Source organism: Phasianus colchicus, chromosome 16 (genome assembly GCF_987193195.1).
Source record: "Phasianus colchicus chromosome 16, bPhaCol1.hap1.1, whole genome shotgun sequence".
In the NCBI taxonomy this organism is placed as follows: domain Eukaryota; kingdom Metazoa; phylum Chordata; class Aves; order Galliformes; family Phasianidae; genus Phasianus; species Phasianus colchicus.
This window is the reverse complement of record NC_143451.1, coordinates 4,095,101-4,118,938: the sequence shown is the minus strand read 5'-3', so window position 1 is coordinate 4,118,938 and position 23,838 is coordinate 4,095,101. Positions and strand designations below refer to the sequence as shown.

The window sequence follows — 23,838 nt, the reverse complement described above, 5'->3', positions numbered from 1 at the left end:
AATTGTCTTGTATGTATCCCATTTTGGAGACCACTAGAGTCTGGTCTAAATGACAAGCCAAAAAAAAAAAAAAAATAGGGAGAGATGAAGACAGACCCTTTCAGAATCTTTATCAGCTCTGTCCCAAGGTAACCAGGAAAGACTTAGCAAGTGAACAGGAGCACATTTGTTCCCACAAGTTCTCTGGCTGACAGAGAGAACGAGGCTGAAGAGCGTAGGTTCCTCTGGGAACAGTTCCTGTGCCAATCTCTGCTGTCTCCCTCATACGCCAGCTGTTGAGATGCCAGCTGATCACTGTTATCAGAAGTTGCTCCTTTCAGTTTCTTTTCTTCCCTGTTTGCCTCATCTTTTTGCCAAGTTCCCAGGCAGCGTTCATATCTGCTCCTCCCAAGGCCCTGTTTGTCTCACACCCACAAAACATGCCATGGCAGCTGTGAGTGCAAATCTTCCAGCCGTATCTCAGTGACACTAAACAGAGGCCAACGCTTCTGGGGCAACAGAGTTGTGGAAAGAAGGCAACGTGAAGAAAAGACTTACCTCGTCATCCTTCCAGTCTGAGAAATCAATCTTGAAAGAAGGCAGGGAGAATTGCTGGCTTACCCCTCTCTTGTAATGAACCGTCTCAGACTGCAGAGAAGGATTCTTTGTGCTGTATCTGAAGAAAGGGGTAAAAGAAGACTTGCTGTAACAAGTGATTGCTCTCTGCTAGGCTCTCATTCATTCACGCTTGTCTGCCTTTCAGGAATCAGAAATGGAAGCTCTAAGAGGCAGAGCTGGCAGGGGCTGGCAGCCATTCACTGGGAATACAAAAAGGGGAGGGGAGGGGAAGAAGGTGAGCATGGAGAGGGAAAGCAGCACAGACAGGCAAGGTCGGATTAGATCCATACTGACCTGCCTGGAAACTCTGCATGTCAGAGGAGCCTTGGGGTGCAGCAGCCTAGCAAAAGCTAGCTTGCTAAATCCAGAGCCAAAGCAACACTGGCTTCCCACCCAGCACACAGTTATCTTCTGCAGGAAACTCAGGAAGAATGAGGAGTGATCTAACAGCAGCATCACACAGCAAGGCACTAAGAGCTGCCCTTTGCCTCTGCAGGACAGGACTGCAGTGAGAAACACTACTTGGCATGGGGCCATTCTGGAAAGCCAGGTCCATTCAGACCAGTTCCCCAGCTCTCTACTCCTCACATGCTTCCCCAGAGGCATGCAGCACCAACAGCACTAGAGAACCACCAGCCAGTCCTCTATGCCAGCCTCCTAGAGAAGTCACAACTCTCCCTCCCACTCACCCAAGGGCCATCAATGAAATGCAACCAAATCCCAGCACTGCCAGGCTGGGCCAAATGCCTCTGGGAAGGGAACCAGAGTTAACATCCAGCATCTCCTGCATCCAGAACCCCCAGCAAAAATATATTTTCTGCCCCAGAAAATATATTTCACTACATAGAGCACAACTCATAAAGGGCTGCAGTGGCAAAACAGGGTTTTATGCTCCTTTCTGCCAAGTGATCTCTGAACTATGTCAGCTATGGCACAAGGGAGCAGGCAATGGACTATAAAGCAGGGTGGGAACATCCAAAGCTGGTTTTACTACCACAGTCTTTGTGCTGTTGAGCTACCAACACTGTGTTCAGAGCATGTTGACAAAACAGAGAGAAAGATCCCTTGCCCAACAGGCCTACACTGCAGAAACAACAGACCTCCACAGGTCTAACTCCAGTTCTACAAGGAAGATGTTAACCCATCACAATAACAGGATGATGTCTCTCTTACACTAATTCTGACTTCCAGAGCAGAGTTTCATAAAGTGAGACTTGGGAGAACATTGTCCTCCAGCCACTGCAAAGATCTCTGAGCAGTCAGAAGCTCTGATCACTGCTCAAACTTAACTGCCACTGGCCACGATTGATCAGACAGCATGGGACAGGTGTCACATTAGAACCAGGAGCTCTAGACTGAGTTTTTCCTTAATTTAAGCTGGGATATCACGAAGTATTCCCTGCCAATCAGCTTGGCATATTTTGCTTATAACAACTCTCAAACGATAAGGTGGACAGTGCTGTTCCAGCCTTGTGAAGAGGGCAACACCAGAAGATACAAAGGCATTGCTTCACTGTGGACCAAATCAGTATGGAGTGCCATCAGGTAAAGCAGTTAACAAAGCATGCACAGAAGCACAGAAAAGAACATCCTTGCTTGTAACACGATTCTGTACTCTGGAGGACGTTCAGCTATTCCAAAATGCAGATACAGTTTACAAGCCACCAGCTGTATAAGCAGAAGTTGAAAAGTTCCAAATAGCATCAGCCTAACTAGAGTTTGTGGAGGAGCACAGCACATCTGAAGAGGATGGCAATGCAAAGCTCTTCTGCATCAGGCATAACGCCTTCTGGCTTCTCTGAGCTGGGAGCAGGAGGGCTGGATAGCTCATCCCCAGAGGTGGTGAAGGAAATATTATGGGAAAAGCTCAAATTGCATAGTCAGCCAATAACTGCAGAACTGAGCATCACACCTGAGACTGCACATCTTGCAGAAAAGACTGGGCTGCAGGATGGCAGAGGTGATTAGTGAAGACACATCTGAGCCTTAAAATTGTACAAGAAGCTATTTTACACTAAAGAACCTAGATGATGAAATGGGATTGGTGCATGTGCACAGACCTTGTAATGGATAAGACACCACAGTCAGCACTGGCTGGAGGACAAGGTACAGCAATAGCTGCTCTGCTTCCTATCAGAAGCTGAATGCAGCTCCCGCTTTACTTACCATAACTATTTAACACATATTTTCTATCTTGCTTTTGGAGCTTAACTTTCCTTAATCTCCCTAGCAACACCTCTGTGGCAAGGCATACTTGGTGACTTTTTAAACACACTTTTAGCAACCCTACCACTGCATTCCCCTCTCCAAGCAGAAGGGGAAGGCAGGGCACATTCCCAGCCCCAGCTGATGCAGAGCCCAAAGGCACCCTGCTTGTGCAGGGGGCTGGGTTGAGCCAGGCTCCCAACACCCACACGGCCTGTTCTAGGCCTCCCAACCTGATGTCAGTGCACAGAGCTCACAGGGATGGCTGCCTGCCCTCCAGGGCTTGTTACCCAACATAGAGATTTAAAGCACAGTCATTAGGATGCATTTTGCAGCTGAGGCGCTAAAAACCTGGATACCAGATGACGATGGATACTTAATTCCTCTCAAACCAAGAGAAAAAAAAAAAATAAGGTTTTCCATTGGCATAATCTGCCTTTCCCTGGAAAACTGGTGTAGTTCCTGCAACCTCTGAGGATCCATGAGGAGATGGTCTTCAAGGTTTGCCACAAGACCAGCGTTAAATTCTGAAAGGTCGTGATGAAGATCAGGACCATCGTGTGCTCTCTGCTCTTCTTGCCAAGGTAGATGCATTTACCATACATTACCCTCAAAGACTTTTCTAAACTGCACTACAATAGTGCTGCTTTATTGGAAGGTCTGACCCCATCCTTTGCATTTAAAGCACGGTGTGGGAGTGATGAGGATGACAGATCTTTTGTATGTGAATTACAGAGCGAGCAATTGAGTGAAGTTTTATTTACTGAGTTGTCAGGCACAATGAATAGAGTATGCCTCTATCTAGCTCCTTTTGTGGCTCTCTCAAAGCTTCCCAGCTATGCAAAGAGGCACAATTCTCCCTGTGCAGCTGGGAAGGAGGGGAATGACTTATCTAAGGTGACAAGAAGAGAGGAACCTACTGCAACTGAAGTGCAGAGGAGAGAGTGGAGGTCAGAGATGGCCTGAATGCCTGACATAGACAGTGTGCTTATTGAAGAATATAAGGAATCCAAGAAACTAACTGAAATTATTCCTCAAGTCTCACTCCTCTGCCCTCAGCTGAGAAGCACTCCCTATTTGCATGCAGTTGCTCAGTCCACGGCTCAGAGAGACCAGATTTGCTACTGGGCACCTGTAGACCTTAATTAGCTCCCAAACCACTAGGGGCAAGATGGTGTTTGGGAACCTCTGGCTAAGCTGAGTGAAGCTGTTGTTGCTACACACTCACTAGAGAAGCAAGATGAAGGATGCAGGGGAGTTTCCCTCTCACTCCTCCCTAGGTCGATGCCTGGGGAAGTTTACAGCAGGGCACCAGCCCCAGCTCTAGAGGGTACTCAGGAACCAGCTCTTCCGCTGGCAGGCTTCACATCCTCGGTGAAGAAGGAGCCAGTCACATTCTGCTGGTGTTCAAAGGGGCCAGGAGTTTATGTGGAGCAAGTACATTGATACCTCTCCCTTCTATCTGTACATTTCCATTTCATCTTCAGACAGAATCTGAACAAGTCAGCTTCTGGGGAAGAAGGAAGTTGAGCAAGTGTCCCCAGTAACTCAAAGTGATTTTTTATTGATAAAAGAAACACTAACAAAAAGTAAGAAGGGTGCAGCCCTGGTTCACAGCCAGAGTTAGGCAAGATCCAGCACCAAGAAACTCCTACACAGAGTCTAGAAGTTGTGGGTGCTCAGTTGGTGCACTGCAGTCACTGCCACGCACACTCTTCTCCTCTTCCCCTGCCTCCTCACAAGATTTGGTTTCCAAGCCAGGCCAGAAGGAAACAAACACCTTAACATGCAATGAAACCCTGCCATCCAGATCTTGTTGCAGCACCTGCAGCCATCTCACTTGAGCTCATTGCAGGGAGAGCTGTACTCCTGACTCTAGCCAGGCTTCAAAGATGGCAACTTACAGAACAGCAACAGAGAAAGGCACAAAGGCCAGAACTCTTATTAAAGACAGAGGGCTTGTCTGTTTCAATGAAATCTACACAATTTAGCTTTTCAGCATGTGAACTTTGTACACTACAGTCCCTTGGGGACCGGTGCCTGCATAGATCAAAGCAGGCTTTGGCTGTTAAAGCTTGTGCCTAGCAGAAAAAAGCTCTGCCTCTGATTTCTTCACATTGAAGAAATCTCTCTGTGCAAAGAATTCATATTAATCACCACAGTCCACAGCCAAAAGCAGCATGAGCACCTTTCAAAGGCTCTGAACAGACAGACAGAGGCTATTAATTAAACAAAGGAATATGAGTGCTGCTGTCTCTCCTACACAAGCTTTAGGAAAACGGCCACGAGCTGAGTACACATTTCAGTCAGATTCCATTTTGTGAACTACCTATTCAAATCTCCACAAGCAGACAAAATACTTCATGTATTGCAGTGTCACATCTACTTCAGTTTGGAAGACAGCGGTAGAATGTTTGTAATGTGTAGCAGATATTGCAAAACAAGCAAGGAAATTAGACAAAAAGAATTCCAGCACACCCATTTGTGCATCAGCAACACAAACATCATAATTCTGAAGAAGGGTGAAGAGCTAAGCAGAGCTAAACTGGCATGTTTTCATTGTTTTCTCCTTATAATAAAGAAACATAGCATTGGCAACATTACTAGGACAAAAAGAGTACTATCTCTGTCCAAAGAGGAAGGTCTTTGTCATAAGAAAGGACTGCAAAAACTCACATCTCTCACGTCATATTTATCAGCAGCTCATGATCTGTGCACATTGCTCCTGCCCTCAGAGTTGGCTGCCTTAAGTGCTTCCAGCTGGTCTGACTCCTTCCCCTGAGGAAACATCCACTGCTGCCATGTTAAAACTACACAACCCTTCCTGCTAGTCAGCAGGATACTCACAGCTGGAAAAGACCTGGGGGCCCTCCCAGGAACCTAATAGTGTGTGCATATCAGTGTGTGCATATCAAGGTTGTGCCAGAAAAAGAAAGGATACATTCACAGTGCACACAAAAAGAGAATATGTGCATCTCTTTACCTGCTCCCAAAGGCATATTTGTCTCCTACAATAAATCTGAGGGTACAAACACAAACCATTCACTGCAGAAAAAAGCTGGCTATAAACTCAAGTATACCCTCAAGTATTCCCTAGGAACTGTTAGCACTGCAAGCAATATAGACTATCTTATCATTTCTCTGAGGGACAGCACAGACCTACAGGTGATCACTAGCAAGTAGCTGATGTAGCTCACACATCTGTGTGCTTGTGCCTCCCTATGATAAGGCAGGGATTCTCATACCTTTCAGCCAGTCCCATCCCAGTCATCCCTTGCACACCTCCTCTCTGGCCTGCCCTTAATCTCTGTGCTCCACAATTTGCCAAGCAGAACAAACCCAACCACTCCCTAATCCCCAATCTCTAAAATATCCTCTTGACCCAACATCTCATGTTCTTCCTCCCACCAAATGTCCTGTCAGGGCAGTTTCTCAAAATCAAAGAAAATAGATGCAACAACACATGAAATTGAGGATAAATAGGGACGCTGAGCTGTCCAAAAGCAGGTTGCCATGAATTCCATGCCATTAAAAAGGCTCCAGACATAGACAGATCTGGTCTCTGTTATGCTCTGGGTCACTCACCAGCTGCTCCTCCAAGAGCTAACATGTCTTCATCTACAGATTCTTTAAGCACACTCTACCTGGACAAGAGGGATAATCAGAGCAGTGGTCCCCTCCAGATTTAAACTAATATTCACGTTGTTCAAGAGGCTGCTACTGTATCTGTACTAGCACCAGAAAGTACTGGATACCTTTCCCCAGATACACACATACACTATCTTCACACTTTATAGGTCAACTACAACCCCATAATGGTAACAACAGCTTGTTGTGAAATTCAGAGTTCAGTAGCTCAGGACAAGAGGCAGATAGTGGTTGGGAGATGTGCTGCCAAGATCTTGGCTGGGAAGCAGTACAGCTGAACACATCTCCCAACATCAGTACCTGGGAGTGTGCTGAACGCTCTCTAAGCCAGGTCAGTACAGGCAGCATAGGCTGATGAAGCCTGCAGCTTTTAGATGGAGCCCAAGCAGTTCTAGGAGGAAGACTTCTGGATTGCAGAAACACTTCCCTCTCGTCACAGAGACTGGCTATTCATAAAGACAGACCACAGGCAAAGGGAATGCTGTTGCTCCAAGGTGAGCAGAAGCTTGATGACAAGCAATGCCTCAGCTCACTGAGAGCCACATCCCCTCCATCCTCCTACTCCAAATTGCATGGACATAATGATGTTTCCAGCTGCAGTTTCACAGGAGCAGAAGCACTGATGCTATCAGGTTCAGATGCTATCAAGTTTGGCAGTTTCTCCAGCAAAGAAGCAAGAATAACTTGTCTAGCACTTCTAAGGAGCCATGCTGCAGGCCAGGGACTAGGAGGAAATTTCTGTTTTAGAAAATGGTCCAGAAAGTTTCTCCCATTTTTAGGAATTTGCATCAATTTAGGAAAGTGGAAGAAAAAAAAAAAGTGTCTTTATAACAAAGCAGTCTTCTTCCCAATCAAGTGCTGGACAGCAAGAAATGCAGTTTTGGATTAACACACAGTGCAGTGCAACTCTTGCACACATTTGTTACTTAAATGTAGGTGTCAGCACCAAGAGAAATTGAGAAAAAGAGAAAAGTACCACCTCACATGGAGGGAAGCTGCATTCCTGCTAGTGCACTAAAAAGGCACTCTTATAGTTTACTCTACTTACAACTTTTTCCCACTAGAACTTGAAAATAATAAATCAAAGTAATTATAGCACTGTCCTTTCAGAACTTTCAGAACTGCTTTGCAAAGCTGAAATCAGAGCTTCAAAAGACTTTTACTAGCAGCCAGCAAATCCAGAGAAGCAGAGATGCCTAATTTGGGCAGCTGCACTAGCCCCAAGATGTGCTTCATGAGCCACTTCCACACGGAAAAAGAGCCTGGGTTGAATTAAAGCAGCTTATAAAGTCTATATTTGTATCTCACTTCCCCCAGCCCTTATTGCCTACACATCTGCATGAAATCAAGATCATGCCTTCAAAAAGTTTACTGGCTTCTGGTACAGCACCCCACACCCCATTTTTCTGTAACATTTATTGTGCAAGAACTCCAGAGCAGAAATAGACAGCTCATCAATACTATACTATGAGGAAATTAAACTATGATTTATTAAATCAAAGGACAGCAGTGGAAGCAAGAGCTGAATCCAAGTGCTTTGACTTTCAGCATGAAGGGTTAGTGCCCTGGGAACTGCTTCCATCCTAACAGGGCAACTCAGCCACATGTGGCAAAGAAATGAGCACTGACCACAGATCCTGGTTTCATGCAGAGGCAGGCAAGGTTCTCCTTCATCACCTGAGCAGAGATCCATCTGTTGGTGAACCACGGACAGGGTGGATTAAAAACTTTGTATTTAAAAATATATTTTTTTTATCTGAAGTTGACAGTTATGTTAGCTATCAGAAACCGTACCTAGGAATTCAATTTAAAAAGCAATTAGGTAATTCATATTTGTTGCATAAGCTTTAAAAAACAGACAGCAGAACAAGAGGAAGGTATGAAATTTCAGTAAAATAGCATCCTTAAGTGAACCAGAAACTGTGTTTTCCACATCCAATCAATGGACAGAGTTTTGAGAGGACAGAGTTCCTAGTTACAGAAGTGAACAGAGTCCAGAAACAATAAGTTCTATGCAGTAGCAACGATAGCAAATCCACCCTGGCCATGGAGGCCTTCCGTTCTCCCCATTAGCCCATAACAGTTTCCCTCTTGGGATGAAAACCAAGGAATGCTCTGCAAGGCAGCACAAGGGAAACTAGCTGCCTGTCCACGCTGTACCTGTATTAGGAAAAGAGGACTTCAATCTCCAGGGTTGCCATTCCAGCACTTGACTAGCACTAAATTCACAGGAAACCTAAGGACCTAAGAGACAGAACATGGAAACTTCATCAGGATTTCTAAGGCACCCTGTTGCATTCTATTTAGATTCAATTTCTCAGAGCTGAAGGGATTTTCTGAGTTTGTCAGGAGAGATTTTTCAATCACTTAAAAGGATCTAATTAATTAACTTAATTAACTAAGCAGTCACAATCTTCAACAGAAAAGAGGGGCCTAACAAAATCCTGGACCAGGACATCCTCCAGTTTGGAAGAAAGCACGTCTGGATGGGAGCACTGAAGTTGTCTCATTTCTAAAGCCACCTTATTCTGATCATTAGTGGGATGTTTATACTTTGTATAAAGCACATGAGCCACTTTATGGTTTGTCATACATATTTCTCCCTGCTGAAACTTCTACAGATCACTTAAATAAGCCATGACTTTACCCCCAAATCAAGAGCACAACTGCAGAAGCCATCAGTACAATGTGCACAGAGCTCCTGATCAGCCAAAAGCCTCTACCAGAAAAAGCCAAGAGCTTTTGCAGCCTTTACCCATAGAACAAGAAGAACTTTTTGTTCCATGGTTACTGAAGTCTGCAGTCATGTACCAGCAGCTCAAGTGCGCCCAGTGCACACAAGGAAGAGCAAGTTTCAGCCACCACAGCCCTCAGTGAAAAGAGGAAGCTTTTGTAATCTTAGAGGACAGACACAGTGTTGATTGGAATGGTTTAAATTGCTCAATTAGATAAAAAGGCTTTGAAATCTGCAGAGATACATTACTACAATGAAATATGTGAGGAAAATTCCATGGATCATGCCCAGACCACTCTTTTTACAGTGAGCCAAAGGTTAGTCTGTATCAGACAGAAAACATACAGGCAGGGTTTCTGGGCAATAAATGTTCCTGACAGTCATTTTACAATGCCCTGTTTTGAGGTAGTCATTTACCCCCAAATGGGACTTCGGATAGGTCTCAGTTCCTCACAGACTCACACGTACATGTCAAGCTGAACTTCTCTTTGGTGGCCCAGATGCTCCCACCCCAGGGAACACAAAAATCTATTCAGTGGTGTGATCTGGAAAAGCAGATTGTATTTGAAGAGGAGGGTATTTGCTTCTGTAATTTCATAAATCATCTTGCTGAAAGAGCACACAGCTGTGAGTTCCTCTCCTTTGTTGCACACAAAATGGTTTCCCCACATCCAAAAAACAAACCAATGTGGGAACAAGAGAGGAAATTGGCTTTGTGGGGGAAGGAAGTGAAAGCAATATTCAAAGCTATCAGAGTACATAAAACAGAAAGAGAATTCATTTTCCATCACCTGTAGCAGTACTGCTTCACAGGCAAGAAAGGAAAGATGTTTGTCAGGCTCCTCACCTGAGAGGTTCTGTACCCCTCCAAGTGCCCACAAGACCAAGACTTACACAGCCATGCCACCAACAAACTCCTCTGTAGCCTGGCAGTAGATTGTGATGGCAACACGAGCATCTGCATCAAAAGTGAACTCCAGACTGTACAGGACTTTCTGCTTCCCATTCTCCTCAGTAGGACTGTCCACATCATCTTTATACCTGCAAAAGAATGCCAAAAGATTAGAATATATTTATGAGGTATTTCATAGCCATTAAGTTCACTCTGAAAATCAGGATGGGAGTACTCCAATGTAAGTGCTCTGGGCAGAAAAGTCATCACGGGCTTCCATAATGCCCAGGAGATTTCCATTCTTTCCTCTGAGGAAGGTTCTTCCAAGATTTTTCTGAAGTTATTGAAGTGAATTACGTAACAATGATGTTGAGAAATCTCATCCAATCTTACAGCCGTGGAAAGAGCCAAGAAGGTCAACTACCAAACATCAAACTTTAGGAGAAGAAACATTTTTCATGACTGAGAGGTACATACATTTATTGTATGAACAAAAATTAACACATTCAGTTGCATCAGATACATGATAACCTATTCAAGAATGAGTACTTCAGTGAACATAAAGGGAAGCAATAACTTGTATTTGGGCTACTGCATAGCTGGATCCCACTGTGTGACAGCTGATCACCACAACAGAATATTACTCCTCCTTTCTGCTAAAAACACAGGCAACAAATCCAGTGAAAAAGGTGGTATGAAGCAGGCAGGCTGCAGGGCAGCAAGGTTCAGATGTGGATGAGCTGTGAGTTAAAGTGTGCCAATGGCCAGGAAAAACAGCAGATTCTGGAACAAACAGCAAATACAACATAGCACAAGAAAAGCTCCCTTTGTCCTTAAGCACTAAATGACAGAAAGGACATGACTCACTGGCAGAACAGAAGCAGATTCTGATACCTTAATTCAAACCCCACTGTAATTCTACAATTTCAGGTCCAGCAGTTATTTCATGTATTATGTAGTAATGGTGAATGCAGCAGGTCGGCTTTGAGAAGTGTACCACAATACTGCTCTGCTGCCCAGTCCCAGCCTCACTGCCTATCACTATTAGCTTAATTGCCAGGATGCCTGGGTCAGAGCCAGGCAGCTTAACTATTCAGGAAAAGCTTGGCACCATCTCTAAGTTCACAGTATTAATTGGCCTCTCCCCTCGTTAAACAGCCTCCACAAACATGCTGCACTGCTGAAAACACTCTGAAATAGGCTAGGCACACCTCCATCATTCAATCTAAAAACTGTCAAGGGAATTCATATTTACCAAGTTCACTGAGACGTAATAACTGCTGCCTAATTAAGAATTCTGGTATGAATTTTACTTAACACGCTAAACAAGAATGAAGTGTTTTGCTTCAGCCAATTAATACAGAAGGCACAAAATAAAATTTAAGAGCAGTACAATCACATACCAAACATGCACGTTTGTACTAACGTGACCTCACTAAATCTCTTGGTAACCTGCTTTAGCAGGAGGGGTTGGGCTAGAGTATCTCCAGAAGTCCCTTCCAACTCTCACAATTCTGTGATAAGTACTGCATACACTTGCATTTCTGTCTGAAAGACTCAAGACTTTTGCCAGAGGTTCACTTTGGTCAGAGGAGTAAATCAAGTTAGAATACATCCAAACTGCTAGTACAAAAAAAACAAAATCCAGGAACAGGCAGACTAAACATCTGCAGCAGCCAGGAGACAATAACCAGTAATAGAGTGAGTATTCTGTTGCATATGAGTATTCCATGAGTACTTTCACGCAAGCAGGTGACATTCAAAGAATAAAGTCATGGCACTTCAAGGCTGTGCACAGGAAGCATTCTAGCCATAGAAAATATGATTGTAGCTTCAATATTTTGTGCTGGACCAAAGTGAGAAGACTGAAGGCAACAATCCACTACTCCACTTGCAAGTGTTGTGCATGTCCAGAGAAAGCAGCAACATGAGCTGCAAATTAGCTCTTGCTCTGTGGTCCTTTGCTGATCCAAGGTAGGCAGCAAAGGTCAAGAGGAGCAAGATCTCCAAGCTAACATGCATCTGCCAGGTAGGGGAAAGCCAGCACTTGTTTCATGCAGGCACTGATGGTGGTTAGCTGGCTCATCTATTCTCATTGCACAATGAGGTTGGCAAGCACAGTTGCTGATCAACAACACAAGCCTAGATACCCAGAATAGCCCCAAGTGACAAAGTGGGAGACCTGCAGGAGGGTGGATCCCACAAGAGCAACATGTCAACAGTGAAACCATTCTCTGTTTTGTCTTCTCAGGGAAATCATTTTGAGCATACAGATTCCCATAGCACCTTCCTGCTCCCAGGTTCACTCCTGCAGCTCCCTACCAGCATTCAGAACACGTTCCCACACTTGTAAGTAGAAAAGGGTAAAATCTGGACTGTGAACAACCTAGTTACTACAACCTAGTGCTTGGTGGGCAGGCTTCTGGAGAGGGCACTGCTGCAGAGTAGTAGAGTCAGAGCCCTGTCTGCCTGCAGTAGCATCACTGGAACAAGGGGTAAAGCACGCATTCTGAACAGCAGCAGCCTCAGTAAGGCTGCCTGCACATCTCCCATGATAACATGCTGGTGCTGGAGATTAATGAGAACACTGGCCACATAACAAGGAGTTCATGTGAGAAAAGGTTGCAGCTCTGCCAGCCAGCAGCTGAATCAGGGGACAAGCAAGGACTACCACAGTGCATACTTTGAGAGGCAGAGACATTTCATGTTCCACCTTATGGTGCAGGATGTAAACTTCAGGGGATCAGCAAGACATTTTGCATTCCTCCCATCTTTGCAACAAATGTGGCATACAAGGAGGTGGTTCAGGAGTTTCAAGAGCCCTTCTGTCTCCATCTGTACTTGAAGTTTACAGTGTACATTTTAGTCAAGCCCTACAGACAGTGCTGATGTGAGGTGGCCTCAGATGCATGCACTAATTTAGAAACCAGTGAGTTTGTCAGTGTGCCTTTTGGTCATGCACACAAGCTAATCACATAGCCTTAACTATCACACGTACAGAGCAGAACAGATTGACCACCTTGAGAACAAATAGCTGATCCAATGCTATGATGTAAAAGTCAAAGCAGGCCGACCAAGGGAGCTGAGGCCACTTGGTCTGACATCCCTTCTGGATAAAACAGTGGAAGTGCTGGAACTTTTTGCTCGTCTGTTAAAGAATTAAAAGATAAAAATATAATTAACAGCAGCCATGACAATGTTACAGAAATGGGTCAAGTCGAACCTGATTTCATCCTTTGAGGAAATTAAAAGTTTTGAACAACTCAGTAGACATGCATTATGAATGTTATTGTGTGAGTTTGTAGCATGATATACACTCATAAATGCATTAAGTCAATGTTGAGGCGGTCACTAAACGAAGTAAGAACTGGCTGCCATCTCTATCAGTATTCACATTTCTGTTCCACGAGGCTCTACTCAAAATCCAAAGTCCACACTGAAGAAGAGTGGCTGAGCCAGGGGGCTTCTGCTCTGTGAAACACTGCCTCATAAGCTGATCCTCCTCCTGCAGCAGGAAGTGCTTTCAAGGTATGAGCAAGCAGCCTGTTCCTGCCCATCAGGTGCTTCAGCTCTGAAAGCCAGGGCCAAGAAGGGCAACAAGACAGACACAAAACCACTTTCTTCTGTCAATGCTTAACAGCAAAACTCATGCTGCCCTCCTCTGAGGTCTACAGAGCCTCATCCTGTTAGAAATTAAGCACTCACACAGGCATCAAACACTCACAACTCCAACTTCAACATCCAGAGAACTGTTGCTTCTCTCCAAAACTACTGGAAATACTCAGGATTCAGCAAAGCTCAGAACTTTGGTGACAGCAAGGCAGGAAACCCAGGGTGAACATTTCTTCACCTTCTTCCATTAAGCTCTACATTGCAAATTATGAATCAATACTCTTTTCAGAAGAAAACAATGAATTTTCAGTTAAAAATAACAAGCAAAAATAAATGGACTATGGGAATGTTACCATCAGAGCCTACTTTGTACCTAGACACTCAGTTCAATGGTATCTTATTTACTTCTGAGAGGAAGCTCCAAGCCTTAACCATCAAATGCCAATGAACTAAGCTGGAGGGGGCAGCAAGTGTCTTTATGTATACAGAAGGAGAAATGAAAAGCCCGCTGTACAGAACAGTTGAAAAGCACATGACAGAACATGCCCTTAAGGACTGGCAATTAAAATCCCATTTTGGGTCTACATTGGTATAAAATAAAATAGAATAGCATTGGTGCTGCTGTCGTCAGCTCTAACAGCAGTACAAGAGCCTGTGAGTGCTCATGATGCAAATAACTGAAAGTACTGGGAATTACAGGGATGCAAAACTAAGATAATGCCAAGGTACATAGATACTACATCTCAAATAGTCCAGAGCTGCAACTCTGCTTGGCAGGGCATGAAATCACAGAAAACAGAATGATAGAACTGTATGAACTAAACTAAACCCCACCAACAAGTCCTCTGTTGTACTGTGGATGTTTGAAAGACGAATGAAATGCCCTTTCCACAGCAAGTCTGGGAAGAATGTGAGATTTTGTTCCAGAAAAGAACTTCACAGCTCTTAGCTGAAAAAGCTGGACAACATTCAAAACAGTTTGCCAGTGGTTACTTTTTCAGAAGTTCTCTCTTTTCCTGCTTAACTGATTTTGAAACAAAGGTATCACTCATTTAATAACAAACAAACAACGTCAGTTTTCAGATAAAAACAGACTGGAGGTTTTGCATGGTTATGACTCAACTGACTCACATTACACCACGCTCTCAGAATCACCTTGGCTGAGAGCTGAACCTGTCCCCCTGCCAGCACTCCAACCCCACGTCCGTAACACAGAATTCAGAGACTCGAGGATCTCTGGGAATTGCTTAGCCTGGACATCTGCCCAGATGCTCAGACCAAAACAAAGCACTGTGTGCTGGGTCTCTGCTCTTCAGCCATCTGTGTGAAAGAGGGTAGCCTCAAGTCAAAGCGTTAACCATTGCATCTAGCCCAGAAGTCACATTTTTGTTAGCGCGGCCTTAGATCTCAGTGTAAAGCAATGAAAGGTAATAGATCTCCAAGAACTATCCAGAACTCCTTTCCCTACTCATGGGACAGAAGCCATTTACATTAGTACATAACACCAGGACCAAACTTTGTCTTGGCAGCAGGAGGAAGCCGAGGAAGTTTCACTCAAAACCAATCAGTGCTCCCTGTCAGTGACTCGCACCAGGAGCAACTACTTTCTGGCTTCTCCTTACACAAGAATGCAGAAAGGAATCTGTCTGAAGAGTTTATTGACCCGACTAATATGTTCCATTTGTGCTAGCAATAGCAGGCAAAATTCAAGGCTTTGTTTATCACTCTGTTCTCTTTGTAAAGACACATACTGGTTCTCTCTGAAAAATACAGATTGCTTAAGTCCAGGGATGAAGAAGCACGTGAACTGCCTGAAAACTCTGATCACAGTGGTACCCAGAACCTTCTGAATACATCTACCAACAAAGATCTGGGATTCAGCTGTTCCTCTAAACCATATGGAACAGGCAGTTTGGCTCCAGATGCTCCGGATCCCTGGGCTGAATGAAATGGGTTCAAGCAGTAATGGTACCTCACGAGGCGGAGTGAGTCCTTGCGGATATTCACCAAGCTTCTCAGTGTCTTCACGGGCTCATGGGGAGCTGGGGTCACATATGGGAACTGAAAGACAAAAGCAAATTGTCATCTTATTATTACATAAGGTAGCAGTACGTTACCCGACAAACTATCTACCCAAATCAAGAAACATTCATCTAACTCCAAAGAACTGTGACAGAGAATTGTATGTACAGATAAATCAAGCACATTTCAGAGTGAAAATTCTGCTCTGGCCAAGCATACCAGGGGTATGTCCCTTAACAAGGGCACTCTCATAAGCTCTTTTTCTGCACTCTGAATCTGCAGTCCAGAAAGCCTCGCTCTCACAAGATTTTATTTTGAGTACAGAAATTACCTCCAGCTTGAGCAGAAGATATGCTGCTCTTCCACATGTATTACAGAGTGCAAACAGTGACTGACTGATAATCAGCACGCAGAAGCTCTGGATTACTGGGGGAAATTCTTTTATTCTGAAACAATGAGGCAAATGTATGGGGGAAGGGAGAGGGGAAAAAAAAAAAAAGAGAGATGGGAATAGGGGTCCTCATTCAATTCCACAATCAAGAGATCTTCTCTCACAGACTGCCCTTTAAATGCAGAAGGATGGTGCTGCAGACTAGTTTTCTACACTGGCCAAAGAACCTCCACAAAGAACTGCTCAGTGTGGGGCCTGTAGCCCTTGCTGTTGCAAGTCCCCCTACTGCATCTCAGAGCAGTCAGGCTGAAATGTCTGCAAGGTTTGTAGGTGCTCAAACTAGAAATGCAATCATATTGCATTAGAGCAACTCTGTGACACAGAGATGCAGAGCTACCAGACAGGCTCTCAGGCTGACAGTTATGGGAAACATAAACAGCAACAGTGTCACCTCACAGCCAGATCAAAGTTGTGGTCCTTCAAACACAGCTACCAGGAGCTGTGCAGCGATGCTGAGCTACCAGAGAGTACAACTAACTCAGAGGAGTATCAGGGACCACCAATATGTGTGTATCCATAGAAATGAGGAATCTGCTAAGCAGGCAGCCTAATGCCGCTCCTGCCGAGCTTCAGGCAGTTCCAACACACAACCCTGTACCATTGTTCCCTTGGGCCACAGAAGCATATTGGTGTGGCAAGATCCAGAGCCTGAAAGAAAACATGCCATTTGTGACCAACATGAGGGTGCCAATCCACAGCCACAGGCAGCAGAGACTTCATGGAGGCAGCAACTGCTTTCTCTGCGACCCAACTGCTCAGCACTGTGGTCAGTAGCAGTGCTGCACATGCAGCAATCAAGTCCTCAGTTATTTCAAAAGGAGAAACTGGCCAATTTCCACAGAGCTGTGTTGCTGCTGCGTGTTCAAGTAGTTTTTTTTTTTCCTTGAAGATTAATCAGAGCTGCCAAAGGGCATTACCTTACATTGGCAAACTATAGACCACGACAGCCTCCCACTCTTAAACCCATTTGGCAAATGTCCCACTGTGTTAATAGTGTTCTCACCCACTCCCCTCTGAAGAAATGAAATTCAGTGCCAGAATGTCTGCAAGGGAACCCAGGCTGAGACACACAGATAATGCAACTCTAAGACTGCACAACCAGTCCCTGCAGCCATAAGCACATCGGGTATTGAGCTGACAGCTGCATCTTCTGTTCTCCTTGGAGTGCTGTGCAGCTGCTGCTCACAGAGCAAAAGAGAAGCAGTCAGCTCTTCATCACTGCCCTGCACACAGACATGGCACAGGGTATTTGGTGGGCCTCCTCCTGCCTGCACAGCACTGCATGTCCAGCAGAATTTCCATTTGAGTCCCTTCTTCCTAATTGTATTCTTCATCTGCACTTTCTACTTGAACAGAGGCTCTCTGCACTGGAGCAGGCAGCTTTCCACAGCCTCCCATCTGCAAGCCTCAAAATATTTCCATGTTCCAACTGGGAAAACTGATGCTATGTTCCGATTGGGAAACCTGATTGAAGAGGCTTTATGAGCCTGAAACAGAAGTGCAAAACAGGTAGGATATAGGAACTTGCCTGAACAGGTCTATTCCCAAGGAAGTTTAGATCCATGTTCTCACCAAAAAGGTATCCCTCGGGGTGAGGGGTGTCAAACTTCTCACCTCCCATAAAGAAGTGGCTTGCAAAGTAGTTTCCTAGGAAAAAGAGAAAAGTAAACAAAAGGAGTTGGTCTCAATGATCCTCATGGGTCCCTTCCAGCTCAGGATATTCTATGAAAAAATTTAAATCCATACTTCCTAGAGAACAGCTGGTCTATGCATTTCTCAATTCATATGAGTACAAGACAGACAAAATACTTGCTTGTTCACTCCTCCTCTGCACTACACAAGGTCACTGCTAACAGCAGAAGCAGAACAAAATCACCCTGGAACAAATTGCTACAGAGGAGATGATCCCATTTTAACTTGTTTTCCAGAAAAGAAAGAGCTCTTCCCAATATTTCTCAATTCTGATGAATCCTTCCTCCTTGAGGCAGCTCTGGATGCAAAGCTCTGTCCCACAAACACCTGCTCAGAGAAGGACCAGGCTTCTTCCCTGCACACCCCCAGGGGCTCCTGCTGGGCACTTGGCTTTCCGTCCCATGCCCCCAGGCTGCAGCCACACATGCTCGTGTGACAACACTACAGATGTAGCTTCCTTCTAGAAAGACTTTGGGAGAACACTCACATCTGAACTTTATGGAGTTGGAGCTTCCAAGGATTAAGAATCAGGAGGGTGTTAAAAGGCTCCATTTGAACCACTTTCCTTTAAGTTTCAGAGTGGGGTTTTTAAACTTGGAGCCAAACACTCATTACCTTCTCCAAGTGCACAGACAGTCTAAAATTTGTTTTAAAATGAGTTGCAGAAGCAGTAACTATCCACGTGAATGGCTATGGGGGCATTATGGAAGGATTTTCAAGAGCGTGATTTACTCTGAAATGGAAGGGCTTTCATGAACGGTTCTGCTTTTTCCATTACAGTTTTCCTCCTTTATGCTTCAAGAGAAATCTTTCTTTCTCTGCACAGCTGGCAATGCTCTAATGATGAGGATGAGTGCTCTCTGTTGCTGAGCTCAGCCTACAAGCGTCCAGATGTTTATATTAAACACGTCTGTCCTTCCAGATACAGCAACCAATCTCAGCACAGAATCTCCTCAGAATCCACAGGACTGAAACACAGGTTCTCCAAATGGCAGACCACCTACTCCCACCCCTCCCTAGAAGCAAGAAATTAAAATGCTGACCTGCACACAACCTCCAAGCACAGCCAGCTCGATGCAGTCCCTGCAGCTGAGATACACCACGGTGCTTTATGCTTACACGGAGGTTCAGAAAAGCATGACGAATGCTGAGGGATAGGAATTAATTTTACATTTTATGTGGGTCAAGTAGGATTGTGTTTTGGAGCATTTCATCTGATTAACTGCAAAGAAAATGCTTGTGCAGGATGTTTCAGAATTGCAGCAGCTGATTATCCAGGATCACACTGATATGGGGCTCGGCTCAGCCCAGCCTGTATTTCTGGGCCTCTCATATCCATGCCACTGCCCATCCATCCCATCTTGTCACTCACTGCTCTGCCATTAGCATCCCACCCCACAGGACACAGGCTTACCACCACTGAGCACAGCACCTTCCAAAGACAGCTTGCTTTTCAGAGCACCCAAAGTGGTCTGAGGCATTGCTTGGGACAGCTGTATTGTAGCATCTTTGTGAAGAGAGTGCAGTTAGATGACAAGTTAGACTCCCTGCCACTATTAGGATTAATGGTGAAGTGAAAGAAGTGGATCTTTCTTTAATTCCTCAGCCAGCACCTGAATCAGCCTCACAACCTCAGTGCCCAGGTCACCAAAAGCCATCACATGGCAAATCACAACGTGGCTCAGAGTTGGGCTAAATAGAACCCACATCAACAAAAGCAATTAGAACAGAAAATGCTGCTGAGCCATAAGACCTGTGCCTGTGGAGAAGGTGGCAAGAAGGAGTAGCAGGTGGGGCTGAAGGCCTCCAGGAGTACAGCACAATAACAGGGACTGCACCTGCAGTACTTGTGTCCCAGCACTGTCACAACACACACGGCTCATGAGCCAAGAGCAAGGTGACAGACTGGATCCAAACAACAAAGCAGGTTTCACAGAGGCATCATCTCTCTCCTTTTTGCTCCCAAAAAAGCCAAGGTCTGCAATTTTCTTGCAAGCACCTACTCCAGGGGAGGAAAGCCATCCCAAGGGCAGGTGCAGCCTGCCCTCTGCACACTGCAGATGAGCTCTGTGGAACAAGCAGTGAGCTGACAAATGAGCTGCAGAAGCACTGGTGCATTGCTCACTGGTTGCTAAAGTGATAGGGGCATCACACAGCGAGGCTGCGTGCAATGACACGGATTGTTTTACTGTTCCAAGCACAGAAGCACAGCGAGGATCAGGAGCTGTGATTACCTGCTTTTAGCCCATTGCATGCAGGCACTGATTCCTCTCTACAGGCTGGGTGCTCCTCCAACTCCCTTCCAACCGGGCAGACACAAGCAATGCTTGCAGGCTCCACAAAGCAAGGGAGGTTAAAAGGCACCAGTGAAAAGCAATGTATGGAAATTAGAGTCACAGTACAGCACTTGCCTGGATGCAGGAAGGGAAATGCAGACAACCCATACCCAGAACCTCAGAGGACCACACAAGAAACTTTCAGAGGAGGACTCTTAATTACCCTGCTGCACGCTGGCTGCAGGAGGCTGCTGTATGATCTGCCAGCCCCTTGTTAGTGACTTTGGTTCATTGGGTCCAAGACGGATTCCCTAACAGCCAGCTCCATCTTCCACAGAGCACGGCTGACCCAGCACTGAGCACACCCCATAGAGGAAAAGTGAATATTCATCACAGCATTTGTACTCAGCCCTGACTCAACAAGATGCCAATGCTCAGTACTGCCTGGTAAAGTAGCTCCGCTCCCTTCCACAGCCAGGCTGACATGCTGCTTCCATCACCACTGGGATGCCCACACTTCGTGGCTTTCTCCTTGCATAACACAGCTTTCATAGCAGGTGGCATACTTGCTCCAGAATGCAAACCTGCATTCACCAAAGCAATCCCAGCCAGCAGCCGGTCAGAACCACAGCAGCTTGCCCAGACACCTGCCATGAGTCAGGACCTGCATGAACCCAGAGGGATGGGAAAGCAGCAGAGAACCCCCAATGCCACACAGGGCCCCAGCAGTAGAGTCAGCTCAGGGAGCACTCCTTGCCCACACTTCTGCATTTCAGTCAGCCCGTAGGCAGCCAGGAGCCTACGGGGGTGATGGGCTGGCACTGCAGGGCACACATTCAAACACACAACACATCAGATGGGAAATCTTTCCTTTAAAGCAGCACAGAGCTTGCTGCGATATTGTCAAGCTGGGAATAATTAGCAATCATTTAGCCTAAGAACTTTATGAACCATTTCCAGTGAGCTCAATGGAATCACATCTGATCATATACCCCCGCTTCAGGCTGTGGGGTTTCATGCTAGGGACAGCAGCCCTGCCAGCCCCAAGTCAGCCAGCCCAAGGACCGCAGGACCATGGGACAGCATCCATCTGAACACATCACCTTAAAATGAGGCAGGCTGTGGCAATGGCAGTACTCCTTCCACTCCCCTCTCAGTAACCCTCTGACTCTTCGAAGTGCTCAGATCTGTTCTGCACAAAGCAATGTGAGTTCCAACAGCTCACCTCCCTGAAGCAAACACAGCCTTGCTGGATAAACCTCAAGAAGGTGAGGAGAAGGGTCACAGCCAGCGTGCTTTCCAGAAGAGCACAAGCAAGCACAACAGAAAGTTCAGCCACAATTAACAAGCACCTAATTGCATCCAAAGCTGTTAAGGAAATAAAGATATTTTTTAATCAACTGCTGGAAAGCATCAACTGTTTGGTTTACTAGGGGCTGTACATGGTAGGCTCTGTGACAGCATCAGGGACATCACTGTTCCTGGGGAGGTGAGTGTGGAGCAGACCTCAGGAACACAGCACTGCTGTCCTGACTTCTGTCTATGAGTACATTGGGTACATTGGCTAAAACCCAACACAGCTTAAATGCTGATCCAACTAATTACAACAGTAAGAAAACTGAATGGTGATGAATTTCAAGAAGCAGTTGAAGGTTCACTGTGTGCAGCAGTAATAATTAATCCAGTTGGAATCTAAAATCCTGTCCGTGTGTCAGCATTAGGCAGGTGCCAGCAGTGCTGTTAGGGTGAGTGCCGTGCAAACCTGGCAGCTCCCAGCAGCCGCGCCAGGAAAGGGCTCGTGGAAAACCCCCATCCTTACCGAAGGCAAACCTGCAACAAGGCAGGGTGCGACGACGGCAGGCCTCTGCTTCAGATCTGCCACCACAACAAACCCAAGGGGAACCCCGGCTCCATCACAGCCCTGACAGCCGGCTGGGCACAGCACCCGTCCTGAGCCACGGGAACAGCACGCGGGCACCGCAGGGGAAGGAGACATCAGAACGCCCCGACGGCCGCTTTTGCGAAAGGAAGCAATAGACCACTCCACACAAGCTGAGCCGGGCCGGCCGCAGCAGCCAGCCCGTCGGTGAGCGTCGGGCCGAGCCCGGCACGGAGCCCTGCACTCCGAACTGCCCCCTGCACACGAACACGGGCCGTGGCAGCCCGCTGACCGCCGTGAGGAGGAGGCGGCGGCCCCGCACCGCTCTCCCGAGACCGCCTCCGACCCCCGCTGCGAGTCGCCCCCGATGCCCCGCGGCCGCCGGCGGCTCCAGAGCGGGGAGAGCGGCCGCCCTCTCGCCCCACACCCGGAGCGGGGCCGCGCACCGCGCGCTGCTCCCGGCGGAGGCCCAGGCGGGACGGCGAGCAGCGCCGGGCCCCGAGAGAAGCCCCGCTCCCCCTCGCAGCCGCGACCCTCACCGGACTTGGGCGGGTAGCGGTAGGCCGAGTTGGCCTGGATGTCGATGTCCTCCACGCCCGCGATGCGCCGGCTGAGCAGGGAGCCCATGGCGGCGGCGGCGGCGGCGGCCCGGGGGCGGCACGGTAACGCGGCGCCGAGCGGCCCGCACCCGCACTCACGGCGGCGGCGGCGCGGGGCACGCTGGGATAGCGAGTCCTCCGAGCCCGCGACTACAACTCCCGTCAGGCCCCGCGGCGGAGCTTCCCCCCCTTCCAGCACACGGCACTGCGCCGGCAGGGGGCGCCGCTCGCCGCGCATGCGCGATTGTAGGCGAGATGTAAAGGTGAAGCGGTGCTATTCAACACGGTGGCCAAGGAAGAGCAGCGTGCAGGGGAGATCCTTCCGCTCGGAGCTCTGTCCTCAGCTCGCTGCCACCAAGAGCCGTGGCACGAGGTCCCAGAGCACCAGCACCCAGCGCACCATCTCCTCATCCATCAGAAGGGTGTTGAGGTTGGACCTCGGGCGCTGCAACATCAATGTGGGAATGCAGTGGCCCTGCAAGGAAGCACCCAGCCTCCCACAGCGTCACTGCTGCCCTTCACGGTGCATCCTGGAGCCACAAGCAGCCCTGTAACTAAGGCGTGTTTGCTTGCAGCCCGCTGCTTATTGCTCAGCCAAAGTCCAACCAGCTGCCTGTGGCCTAAGAGAGCAAAATGTTTTGCCTTCTGCCCCCTCCCTGCTACTCTGTTTTTCAGTTGCTTGTAAAACAGAGCCCTGGAGACAGCGCTGACAGCTATTCCTGGCCAGAAGGAGTGGCATGCCTGTGAACTTTGCCTCCGTAACACTGCACAGAGCTCACAGCCCTCCCCAGACACCCTGCTGGACCCGGGCCAGCCCTTCCCCCTACACAAACCAAGCTGCAAGATCTCCACAAGTGCACGGTGTTCCCTAGCTAATGTAATCCTGCAGGAGGATTGCCCTGCTGGCTGCAGAGCCCTCCTGCTTCTTTTCTCTCTGCATCACTCCCTGACGTGCTCCCCTCCGCACAGATGGCTCCTTGCTGAAGTTGGGGCAGTGGCTGTAGGAGGACACACAGGGACAGCTGGCTCCAGACACACAGCTTCGGGCAACGCTGAAGCAATTTGTACCTAAGGCCTGCAGGTTCCAACCTGCTCTGGTCCAACACCTGAGCCACAACTGCAGCTCAGAGATACCTGGCACAGAGCACAGGCCTGGCTGTGGAACAACCCAGCGAGGCAAAGCCCAACACGGCAACGTGAGCTGCAGCCTGGAGCGGCTCCCCGGAGGCCC

At 47.1% G+C, this 23,838-nt stretch overlaps 1 protein-coding gene across 5 annotated transcripts in view; it reads right to left on the bottom strand.

Moving 5' to 3' along the window:
* MGRN1 (mahogunin ring finger 1) overlaps positions 1-22,735 on the bottom strand; it is a 48,837-nt gene extending 26,102 nt beyond the window's left edge. For 2 of the 5 annotated variants that reach the window (XM_031595242.2, XM_031595240.2), the window contains exons 1-5: positions 22,548-22,735; positions 17,690-17,808; positions 15,661-15,749; positions 10,079-10,225; positions 538-655 (exon numbers count right to left, since the gene is read on the bottom strand). In XM_031595242.2, coding sequence (XP_031451102.2) covers positions 538-655; positions 10,079-10,225; positions 15,661-15,749; positions 17,690-17,808; positions 22,548-22,635 — 561 coding nt within the window. In that variant the 5' untranslated portion in view covers positions 22,636-22,735. Of the gene's footprint in view, positions 1-537; positions 656-10,078; positions 10,226-15,660; positions 15,750-17,689; positions 17,809-18,896; positions 19,001-20,087; positions 21,419-22,547 lie in introns of those variants that run through there. The other 3 variants (XM_031595244.2, XM_031595241.2, XM_090151895.1) reach the window with 2 other exon arrangements.
* Positions 22,736-23,838: the final 1,103 nt, after the last annotated feature.